Here is a 12398-nt window from a genome sequence, read left to right as displayed (position 1 = left end):
TCAGTACTCTATACACATGCTAATAGGCAGTGCACATACGACCTTAAAGCAAAGCCTCATCGCTTTTCTCTACCTAACAGTTGCGACGTCCCCCTCCACGAGAGAGGCCTTTAGCAGATGGATTAGTGTTTAATATGAAAGGAATAATTAGGATAGAGCTAAAACATTTGGTCTGAAGGAAGTCTTGCCAGCAGAAGAAACATGCAGAAATAGGAGATTAAGTTGACACCACTAATGTATGTCCACAGCAATTCTATTGTTTCTTGTCCAATTTTCGATTTTCCTTGGTCATAAGCAACGTACTGAGCAAGGCTAATCAGAAGAGTGAAAAAAAAACAACGATTCTGTACACATTTTAGGGTGCCTAGTAACTTAACCTCGTTGTAGTACAAAGGTGGGAGAAACCTTGAAAGGGGAGGCCACTTACTAGGCAACCGTGCCTGGGCCTGAGAGGTCAGTACCAGCCTCTGAGGCAGCACACTCTGTTGGATGGTGTGCGGGGGGGCCTGTGGCTGGGCCTGGCCTAGCGCCGAGGTCTGGCCCCGCGGTTTCACAGGGTTGGCTGTGCTAGTTGCTGTGGTGAAGGTCGCTGCGGGTTGGTGTCTTGGAGCACTGGTGGAAGCCTGAGTTGTCTGAAACTGTGCTGCTGCGGCTGCAATCAATAAGGGTTGTTTGTGCAAGCTGTTAGAGGTTTTAACTCCGCTCTTTTAAACAACCTGCATTAAAAAGAAACCTTCCAACAGGATATTAAAATGGCTACAGGAATGGCTTGTCCTTACAGACTGGGATTTCTATCCACACCTATTACTCCATCCTACTTTTACAACATTATATATGCGGAAAGCATTGTTTAAAGGTTAAATAAATACACAAAAGCACTGAAACTTCCCATCTTTGACAGAACATTACGCGTGATCAGGGTTTAAATACCAACTGTGCCATATTTACTCCATACGCTAACAGTTAGGTTACACAAAGCTTACTTTTGCATTATACTGGCAGATTGCACTGGAGAAACTAGTGAGGAAATTTACTGGCAATTAGTCTGTTGGTATTTTTAAGCCATTAGTATTCTAGACCATTAAGCTAGAGGGAAAAGGAGTTCTATTAACAGACTAACTTGTGTTATCTATGCAGAGGTTCAAGGTAACCAAGCTAGTGCTAACTCTCCTACCTTGATTTGAAGACACCGTAGCTATGGGTGATCTTCCTCGCACTTGTCCCTGTTGAGTTACCGTCGCTGTGGTCACCGTGCGTTGTACTTGAGTGCTTGGGAAAACTACAGTCCTGCCCTCTGGTTTCTGACCATACTGAACAGGTTGAAACAACCTGAAAAGAAAATGAAAAGTCAAAGTCTATAGGAAGATCACAGTCTGGCCTTTAAAAATAAACTCTGACATCTGAGGAAAGTATAAACCGATCACATCAGATGCTGATCTCCTCGCAGATGGCTGAACCTGGCAAGACTCATCACTTCAGTAAACTTCACATGTGGACATTCTATAAAGTCATTTTGCCAAGTCCAAGAAAGAATAAAAACTTTCATTGCCATGCATCCAATTTAATGCAGGATGCATCAGAATAACAGCAAATAGCTTAAACAGACTAGCCCGATATCTGGAAAAAGAATGGGGCTCTCGTATCATTTCCAGAGACACATCAACATGCCTGCAGGTCACCAGGCATCTCCTTTGCATCAGAAAAACAGTTCCACATTACTTTGAGATCCCTACTTTACTAGGAGAGAAATACTCTTAAAAAACTTACTGCTATAAAACTCCATATGTTTCTTGTAACACTGCAAGCACAGTTAACACTACAGGCCCAGCTTAGTCTCGAAGAATTATTTCCACGCTAATTTTGCAAAACAACACTCCCTTGCCATAAACAAGGACCCCAAGAATAAAATTCATCTGATGGTGAAGTAAAACTATGGGAAATCCACAAAGAAACTTCAAATGGAATTGTTTGCCTCAAAAAAATAATAAAATAGAATCCCTATTTTCAAGGTTAAACAAGAAAGCGACAGAATAATAAAATGCAAAAAGTCCAGTCTGAGGTTTTGTGTGAATGACGTTCCCAGAGATGCAGACAGAACTCCATAAACATAGGAACAAAGCTTCCTTCTCCTGTAATTGTAGCTTAAAAGGAGGGCAGTGGCACATACCTGCTTGGTTTGAGCTTCACTGGGTTGGGCCTCGCCGGTGGCGGAGGGGAGCTATAGATTTCTTCAATTAACTTTCTAGTAACCTTTTGTTTTGGCAACATTTGTGCTTCATAATGAGTCATTTTGTTTTCCATTCCAATGAGATCAAAAAGAGACAGGTCTGATTCCTATTGTAAAATAAGGTTTATTTTATGTGATGACCCAAACAATTAAGTCCTCTCTATGTTCTATGCTGAATTTACTTTGTATATTTTACTTTTTAACTTGAAATAAATGCTGTAAGTTTAATTAGTAAACTATTAATTATTAGCCAAACAGTCTAGAAACCTTAGAAATATATCTTAAGATGACAATCCCATTTTGAGCATCAGTAGAAAAAGAACTGAAATAATTAGCCAGTTATGGAAATTAAAGCAAGTCACATTTAACAATACACTATATTCATATACCATAATTTCCAAAGAATTAAGCAGAACTCTTAGAAGGTGTTTGTTAACTATCAACTTCAAATGCCAAACTATAGAGTCACACATATAATTTAGCAGAAGAAAAATATGAAGGACAGAAATAGGATCAATCAAAAAGATCATCTCATCTGCTCCATTACTCATACTTCTCTCTAATGCAATTACTTATTTTTATTATCTCAAAGAGGAGGATTACTTCTTTAATGATAATACAAATAGTGGTACTTCAAATGGATTGACAGAAGTGTACTAATGTGAAAAACAGTAAGTCTTGATCTCCTTTAGCTACTGAGAGCAGAAAGAAAATTACAGAACGCTGTAAACAAGCAATGTGCTATCCAGAGTGTTTTCAGTGTCAGAAAACTTCTGCAAGCATGGGTACGATGAAAGCAAAGCTAATTTCTCTTTCACCAAGTAGTTCATGAAAAATTATTGATTATGAACCACTTAAAAAGCTCAAAATACTATCACAAAAAAGAGATGTAGCAAGTATGTGCTTGGTAGGTATAGCTATGGAATAGTGAATTGCTTCAGGTAGACTTATGATATATAAGAAAAAAGTATTAAGTACTGAAATTCTACAAGGGCACTAAGTGAGAAAAAATACTTTACTTTTCTACTCACCTTCCAAATATCTCTTTCTAGGGCACTCAATACCAGAGATGCAGTTCTGTATTCCAGTGTTTCTGATACGTAAGAGGTACTTGAAAGCCGGGGGTTTATTAGATCAGGGTGATTACAAATCCGTTGCAGCTGCATCAGGACATGCAGGACACTGATGAAGTGTCCACTTTTGAGGGCTTCTTGTGTTCTACCAAATAATTTATAGAGAAATACATTAATTTAAGTACAGCTTTTACAGAGATGTCCCTAAATCATCAAGGTGAGAATGGGCAATGCCATAAGTTATGCAAAAGTCTTAAAACAAGCTTAGATTTTATCTAGGTCTTTCTAGAGAATTTAAAGTAGCATTGTACCACATGTAAACTTGGAAACATGACACTTAAGGACCAGTGCTACCTTACAGTCAAATACAACCTGACCAGCTCTCTACCCTCTACCTGCTTTGTTTCTGTTTCATCCCTGCACCTATCAATAACCACCTGCTAACACAGCACAGGTAAATGGGTAGGTGGGTGGGAGGAGGAACATTTTGGGCTTTAAGAAATAAAGAACCACTCATTAGAGACAAATCTTAAAACAAAATAGCAGCAAACCTGACCATTACAACTTGATTTTTAGGTTCCAGAGGTAAATGCAGATTTTTTATTAGGCCCATAGCATCACTTGCCTGGAATTTTAGTTTACAATGTAATCACATTCTATTCACTGGTTATAACGGAAAATTTCAGAAAAAAACCTACAACACTTCCAACTGTGACAATCATTTATCCTCTTGCTTAAGCATCAAAAATTAAGTCTTTTTTATTCACAGTTTTAACTCCTTACCCTGGTTGTAATATGACATCTTCATACATAGCTTTTTGTCGACTAGAAAGACGACACTTCAGCACATGTTCGTATTTCTTTGTTAGCTGCTTTTCAACATCTCTCTTTGATCTTCGCAAAATAAATGGTTGAATCATCTGAAACATTTCATAATTGAAGGGAAAAAAAATTCTCACTTCAAAGACACACTTCTACAACAGAAAGCTAAACCTATTCACACCTCATGTTTGGTATGATAAACCTCATATGCCATATCTAACCATATTGCTATACACACAGTTGTATAGGCATTAATTTGTTCTTTAATTTCTGCATGTTATGCTTCAAAATCTGAGCCTGATATTATTTTTTAAAATAAATCACCATACGATACAGCATACTATATGCTTTCAACAGGACTTTGTCTGAACTGAACAAAGTGTTAAGAAAAGCCAGAAATTTTGATTTGAAACACATCACCACATGTTTTCATTTCTGCCTTTTTTTTTTTTTTTTTAAACCCCCAACATCTTAACTACTGTAGTAGGACAGATGAGAAAAAATTACAACATACCCTGTGTAACCTGATGACCAGTTTATGGCAATAATCCTGGTTCTCCTCATTAGCTGCTTTTACTGGAAAATCTAGATAAGGTCTAGAAATTCCCGGAATCAGAAAATGTACCATGGTCCACAACTCCATCAATGTGTTATGCAAAGGAGTGTCTATCAGAAGCAAACGATGCTGGCTGTGAATAATAAAAGATTTTTAACTGATACAGCATTTAACTGGCATCATTATGAAAAGGACACCAATATTCAAACACTGTTTACTGTAGCTTTAGGCTTGTCAGACACACAGAGGTAGTAAGTAGTGCTAATAAAATTAAATCTAAAATAAATTCTCTTTTTAAGCTTGAATACACCACCAAACTAGCTTCCTCATTGCAGACAACCAGAATGTACACGGGGATCTGTTTGGGAGCAGAGTATCAGCACAGAAGAATTAGTGTTAAAACAGTGGCAACAGAAAGATCCTGAGCATGTCCCTGAATCCCAATTGTTTCAACTAAAGGTACTGCTATAGATGCACATTGCACAGGAATTTGGGTAGACTCAATCAAAAGGTTTTTTAATGCTTTTCTGTTAAGACTCTTGAGAGCTGTGTGACATGAAGAGAGAAAAACTCACTGACAGCAGGAAAACAATGCTCTGCTCCATACCTGCGGAGACTGAAAAGTGCCTCCCAGTGTTTCTCAGTCATGTTCTTTATTTGTTGCATCTCATCTACTATTAAGTATTTCCATCGCATTTTCATAAATGCTGTGTGGCCTTTGAACAGCTGTTTGTAGGAAGTGATACACACATTGAAGCTGTTGGGTTCTGTCCATTCCTACAGAAAAGGAAAGAGAGGAAGAGACAGAAAAGTTAAGGCAGAACTCTCAAGTATCTTACAGCCAGCTATTTCTTCACTATGGAAAGAAAAATGCTAAGATCAAAAGCATTCTAAAAGATAGTCTTGGCCTTTGAATTAGAGTCAGTTCAAAAATCAGGTTAAATATTGCACATAGTGCTCAATACCAAGGAGTTCCAAAACTGCCTATGAAAATACAGAACCATTAGGTGCAAATCTCTTTGTAAATCAACTTGTAGTGTGAAAAACTTCTCATATCCCATCAGGACATAAGGAACACAGAGACAAATGCAGGTTAAAGGAAAAGTCTTACCATCTAAAATGCTAAATACAACAGTGTAAGAGTTGCAAAATGCAGTACCTGTCTTTTTGCCCTAAGTTCCCTTTGGCTGCCAAAGTAGAGAAGTATTTTCAACCCTGGGCACCAGCGTTTCAGTTCCAGCTCCCATTTCAATATGTTACAGCTCCGTACAACAACAAGGTGAGGGCCCCAATTACCTACAGAAGGGGAAACATAGCAGTTAACAGTAGAAAGAGACTCCTGACAATTCATGTGGCTCATATTCTCCCCTAATTTTTTAAGTGCAGTGCACTAAATTCATCACTAAAAGAGAGACTCAATAACAGAGGTATTTCAACGACCAAGCTATTCTTTACTATTTTTCAGACCTCACGTATCCCCTGTGCACCTAATATCTATTTTTCCCTCAACTACATCAACTACTTGAATAAGAGATACTACCTCCACAACAAGCTTTGCCTTACTCCTGTTGTTAAGCCATCCTCAGTACAACAACACTATTAGTAATATCTGAGATGAGATACAAGACACATTTATCAAATTGTTCACATTTACGCCTTGAATTTAACTACCTTGGTCATCTGGTCATTAAACAATTTGTAAGTGTTTTTTTTACTAATAAGTTAAGCTTCAGAATAATTTTGTCACCTAGTAACAGCAGATTGATCAAACAGTATACTTGATAAGAAGGCATCCCTATGTCACACAACCTAAGAAAGTTTTTCTGACATCATCTTACTCTGTGCATTAACTAAAGTCTGATACAGTTCAGCAGAAAAAAAAAGTGACCCCAGGCTACAATTCACAAAGATAACGCTGGCCCAGTACCTGTCTAAAATTATTAGGTAAAGTAATTTACCTTCATTACAAGCCAAGTGAGCAAAAAAGGCGATAATTTGTACTGTTTTTCCAAGCCCAGCCTCATCTGCCAGAATGCCATTGAGATTCTTCCTGTACAGCTTTGCTAGCCAATCCAGCCCAATCTTTTGATATTCTCTGAGAGGCCCATACAGTAGCGATGGAGTATTGTATTTTACCTGTAATGTGAATGATTTGATACTTTTTTCCTGAGTTACAATCACAGAGCATGTCATAAAGCATAACCATTCTATAGTTCAATAACTAGAAAATATTTCATGTAATTTGTTGCTAAAATCTGCAAAATCATGAAAAAAAAAAAGCATTCTTTATGTAAAAGTAAGCACACACAGTAGCAGAAAATAGGGAGCCTTACCGCTGTTGTTATCCTGGAGCTGCCTTTAGGTAACAGCATTTCTGCTGCAGCAGCAACTTCTGCTATGTCTCGCATATGCTTCTTTGGAGGACTTGATCTATCTATACCCTTGTACTGGTCAATGCTGAGAAGGGAGTCTATGAGGACAACTTCTTTCTGAGGACTTTCCCTATCAAAGATATGGTCTTCCATTTCTATGAGAGAGAAAAATTACATTGGTATTTAAAATAAACTTAAGGAGCAGTTACACGAAGGAACTGAGATTGCTAGAATTCAGACAGGCGTCTAAAAGGAGGCAGCTAACCTTTAAAAACAATTCTATGATTTTAAGGCTAGTCAAGCTAAAATTAAAATAGCCCATGCTCAGGATCACAAACATGTTCTAGACATTCACACTAGCTAGGCTAACATAACCATTAGCTTTTCACAAGTTCTAGGGAGGCTCTCTCATACTACCTAAAACTTATCCTCAAATATGTAATTCTATCATAACTTTAGTACAAAACAGATGGCAACTCTGTAATAATAGTTAGCCATGAAGTGTGCTGTTAATTCCAGTGTAGAGAGGCTCTTCTACAGCTCATTATTGTTCCTGAGAATCTCAAACATCTTGAGTTTAAGACAGGGACAAAATACCCTCTTTTTCTTAAACCAAAAACTTAAAAAACAAGGAAGAAATTCTTCACAGACCATTATAAAAAATATTTAGTAATAACAGGAATAAATCTAATTTTTCTAATGATCATTCCAAGCAGAAAATTTCTTAGCAACAAAGCCACTGTACTTTCCATTCATTCTTGTATACAACATTCTTCTTCACTTAAAAAACTTTTAAAATGTGATTCACTCATTTGTTTTCCCCTAGTATAAAATGTCTTTTAACAGAGACCTGAAGAGCCAATCAATTTACTTCACATTGTAAGTCAGCACAACTTCTACTAAACAAAAAGTAATATACCTTCCTCACTGCTATCCTCTTCACTGTCAGGCTTCGGCTGGGGCCAGTGAAAATTTTCTGCAAAGGCACCTTCATACATCTTTAGTAAATCTTCCAGAGGCAATTCAGCTGAAGGTCATTAAATGATGTAAGTTTAAAAATATCAAAACTTGTAACATTCAATACCACTTTTTTAAATCTCATTCCATTTTGCACAATTGTATAAAGCCAATTCTCTAATCAGAAGTTAACTGAAGAAGTAATTATTAGGTGGATGATGGCAATAGTTATTTAATGACCTCGATTACAAAGAACACTTGGCATTACACCAAGCAGTTTGCTCACCCAGCTTGCTTTTTACTATATTACAAACCCACCATACAAGATGACAGTAAACCACTGGTTAGGGAGGTAAGGGCATCAAATCCAGCTGAGTGGTTGGAAGATAATTCAAGACTTCAAAGTTCCAAAACTGATCTGTACCTCAACCCCACTAAACAGTATCTCCACGATCCCTAGTCCGATCTGTTGAATCAGGAAAGTGCATGTTGGTGGCGGCCAATCAATCAGGAAACATCCTCATTAAGAACTTGGCTGACTGGCCAAGAGTTATAATCCTTCCAACTGGCCAGCTGGCTGCAGCCACTAAGCTGCCAAACAGACCAAACAAATGGATTTGGAAACTGCATATTAATTGCCAGGCAGGCTTAACTTAATGGGAAGCTTGCCTCTAAAAGGCAAGGTTTTTACCATGATAAGTGAAGTGATCCCTATGGGATACTTTGCATACATCAAGCTCAGTACAGCAGTTATTGCTATGTTGCCAGTGAAAGAGAGTGGCTAGCCAGAGCATTGTCCCTAAAAGCCCCTTATCTGCAAGTATTTATACCTCCCAAGATCAGCACTTCAGAGCCCTTTCAGACTTATCAGGTGTATCACAAAACCCTTCCAAGATACTCAAGCCAGCTGATGATAAAATGTTCATGTTCAATGTGATACATTTCTGGTTTTAAGTTTTTATCATGCACTCCTAGAACTTGGGCTGAGAGTCTCTTGGTGTGAGGTTTTAAAGAAATGCAGTGCTTCAGTAGAGAAATAGTTTTTCTCAATCCACTTGTGTGAGAACTATTTAAGTATATGTACTGCTTTATAAAGTACAGATGTCCATCATCATCCCATAAACTAACCGCTACAACTTTCCAAACAGAAAAAAAAAATACAGTTTGCATATGACTGAACATCTGAATGCACTCAACTTCTCATCTAGGACCCTATTTACAAACACAGTAACTGCTGCGTGTTTTCATCTGTTGTTTCAGAGCCCACCACAGAGAATAATCAAGCTACATGCCCACCTTCTTTGGCTAGATTAGACAATTCGGTTTGATGGTTTATGTTTCCTTCTTTAGCTTCTTGTTCTTCAATTGTTTCTTCTTCATCTTCAACTAAAATAAAAACAAATGCTAACATTGGCATTCAAATTACACAGTAATTCAGGAACTTTGTAATTATATGCCTCTGAACTGTGCCAGCATAGAATATTGTAAGTTGTCAGGATTCAAAAAGAATGAGATAAGTAAGGAAAAAGAAAAATCTGAAAGCAACTATACATAGAACTTAAAAGATAAGTGAAAATGAGAGAAGCATTTCTGCCTCAGGATAAAAGGCAGTCTTGAACTTTTAAGCGTTGGTGGACAATGTTCACCAGAGACAGGTTATTCTGTAGCTTTGAACTAGGGATTTTCTTCATCAGAAACATGACACAGATGTCATCACAAGAAAGGAACTAAAGTAGATGCGTTATTCAGTCTGAAATCCTCAGAAGAAGTTTAAGACCACTATTAAGGTTTGAGAAACAAAGGAATGAGGACAGAAAGGATTAAAATCCACCAGCAATGATGGCAGTGTATTTTCAGGGAAAATTCTATTTCCAAATTTTCACTGAAGCTCTTAAGGAAAACTGACTATCTAACCTCTCTAAGAAACGGATGAGGGTCAGTATTTGGTTTGTGAAAAGCATTGCATCCATGCAGTAACAGACTGAAAACCTGTGGTTTCAGGTTTTTAATACACTACTTATGTACTATGCTATAGATGCACGATTTTGAAAAATAACTTACCTTCCTCATCAGTCAAAGATGCGCTTGCCTTTCTTTTCCTTCCAGATGATGAACAACCCTGGCATTAAACAATTAAAATATTTTAAATCATAGAAAACAAAGTTAGGGAGTTCTTTTGTTTGGTTTTTTTTAAAGAAAGCAAAAAGTGCCTTGCAATCACAACAGCATTTGCTAATAGACACTTAACACTTATTAGCACTTTCCTGGTCAAGCAAATACAGATACTCTGCTTTGGTTCTGAAGGAAGCTGCAATCAGCCACTTCAAGTGTTTGTGGTTCAAATTACTAAGGTCCAGCTGTGGCACAGAGCCATAGTACGCCATTTCCCTTAAAAACATTGTTGGGGCACAAAACTTTTACCCAGGCTGGAATCAAGGATTAAATTTTCACCAGTCAATAAAAAAGGGACGTGGTACAGGCCTCCAGTTGTTCACTCTCAGCTGTCCAGCACACTCTGTAGCATGGCTCAGCCTGTGCAAATTAACACCCGCAGGCAGTACAAGGCCACAGTTTGGCTGATAACACATGCTAAAGCTTGTTCCTAACAGGAAATTCAGATGCAGGCATTCTGCTTGGTGGAAGGGGAGTATTTCAGCAAGTGGGCATCAGCTGTGCCATGCCAGATGGCTCAGGGACTCAGAACAATCCCTTATCCTTATTTTATTTTCAGTTGCACAGATGCAGCTAAAGAGTCTTAGCACTCATTTCATCTAGGGCAAAAGATATTTAAGTTTCATTTTGTGTGACCCATTCTGAAACATATACCTACATCTCTCAGCAGATAAATCACAGCTGAGGAGCTGAAAACGTGCTTTCATGCCCCACAGAGTTTACCCCTGGTTACAGATTAAATTTCTACCCAAAATGAAGTGTGGCAATTATTTTCTACATTTTTTTGGTCCTGCAATCTTAGAATTAATTATTCAAAGCCACTAAGTATGAATTCTTCCTTTAAGAGAGATGTATCAACCACAATCCACTTCCCATTAAAAGCTGTGGTTTGTAACCAGAAATAATGGTATTTGTGCTTATGACAATACCTTCAATTGTCAGTAACTACACAGAAATCTCCTTATCATCACCATGTATTTAAGGACAACATTTCATGTTTATCACAACTTTTTCACAAAGGTAGTCGTATTTAAACTAATTTGATGGGATTTTTAAGAAACAGAAAGACTTACCATTTCACTTTCTTTTTCCAATAAAAAATCTTCTGCAGGTTTTGTATCCTTACCTGGAAAATTTAGCAATTTTATGTTTCTTACGTGAACTTTTAAATGCATTCAACATAAAACACAAGAAATATAGCACAAAACCATTAAAAAAATCCATAACTCATAGTTCAGATCTGTTTACAGCCTATTATTAGCACCTCACAATTCTATCACCAACAAGATTAAACGCCATGGAGTGAAATTATGTGAAACAATAGCTCCAGAATTTATACTGGATTTCTTATGAAATGGAATACAATTACCTTTCCTTGAAAATCTCTTTAAATTCAAAGCTTTTTTCCTTTTCTCTTGAAATTCAATTTGCAGTTTTATTTCAACAACCTGAAATGTAAATCAAGTCAAATACAGCACTTAAATTGTATAAACAAATTACTTAAGATGAAAAAAACAGCATGACCTGCAAAAGTATTAATAAGTCAGTATTTTACCTGTTCAATGTTAGACCAGAAGTATTCGATTTCTCTAGCAATTGATGCAGCAATCCGCCGTAGTTTGTTTTGTTCTTCCCTTTTAGCTCGCTCTTCATTAAGTTTCTTTTCTTCATGATAACGAGCCACAGTTCTTACCATCTGAAATAACACGACAGATACTGAATTAGGTTACCTCGAAATACACATCATTGCATTTCTTAAAATTATAGCAGTTACCAGCAGCCAGATGTTGACCACAGCTTTACACATATAGCACTTACCTCCAATATTTCTATTTCTTACCATGCCAGTAAAACAACAGACATGAAACTCAAAGGAAAAAAAGAAAAGAACTATAACTAAGCAATGAAGTAGGAAACTCTTCATTAACTACTCTCTCTCAATACAAAAATTAGAAAAAAATCTACTGAAATTAGCTGCAAACACACAAAACAAAACTTTTTTTCAGACAGCACATTTGCAGTCATAGAAAACACACCACAAAATGTCAAGAGACAGGTGAAATGAGTTCAAAAAGAGTGTACACACATGAGTGAAAGATCTGTCAACTGCTGTTAAAGACTGACCTGATTGCAACCTTTAGCTCAGGAGGCCCTAAAACATTGACTTCCAGAAGTCCGAAGCACACTGATCATTTCATAGAATCATAGAATCATAGAAT

At 37.2% G+C, this 12398-nt stretch overlaps 1 protein-coding gene across 1 annotated transcript in view; it reads right to left on the bottom strand.

Moving 5' to 3' along the window:
- Positions 1 to 11875, bottom strand: part of EP400 (E1A binding protein p400) — a gene marked incomplete at its 5' end in the record, with an annotated part of 34740 nt that extends 22865 nt beyond the window's left edge. The window contains 16 exons of the mRNA XM_029084220.1: positions 428 to 652; positions 1175 to 1329; positions 2168 to 2334; positions 3259 to 3445; positions 4084 to 4220; positions 4637 to 4811; positions 5286 to 5455; positions 5838 to 5974; positions 6637 to 6814; positions 7012 to 7205; positions 7970 to 8077; positions 9304 to 9393; positions 10069 to 10126; positions 11253 to 11305; positions 11549 to 11627; positions 11735 to 11875. Of these exons, the coding sequence (XP_028940053.1) occupies positions 428 to 652; positions 1175 to 1329; positions 2168 to 2334; positions 3259 to 3445; positions 4084 to 4220; positions 4637 to 4811; positions 5286 to 5455; positions 5838 to 5974; positions 6637 to 6814; positions 7012 to 7205; positions 7970 to 8077; positions 9304 to 9393; positions 10069 to 10126; positions 11253 to 11305; positions 11549 to 11627; positions 11735 to 11875 (2254 nt within the window). The remainder of the gene's footprint in view (positions 1 to 427; positions 653 to 1174; positions 1330 to 2167; positions 2335 to 3258; positions 3446 to 4083; positions 4221 to 4636; positions 4812 to 5285; positions 5456 to 5837; positions 5975 to 6636; positions 6815 to 7011; positions 7206 to 7969; positions 8078 to 9303; positions 9394 to 10068; positions 10127 to 11252; positions 11306 to 11548; positions 11628 to 11734) is intronic.
- Between the last annotated feature and the right edge of the window lie 523 nt (positions 11876 to 12398).

Source organism: Antrostomus carolinensis, unplaced genomic scaffold (genome assembly GCF_000700745.2).
Source record: "Antrostomus carolinensis isolate BGI_N321 unplaced genomic scaffold, ASM70074v2 scaffold18230, whole genome shotgun sequence".
Lineage (NCBI taxonomy): Eukaryota > Metazoa > Chordata > Aves > Caprimulgiformes > Caprimulgidae > Antrostomus > Antrostomus carolinensis.
The sequence above is the reverse complement of the archived record's forward strand: the minus strand, read 5'-3'. Positions and strand labels throughout refer to the sequence as shown.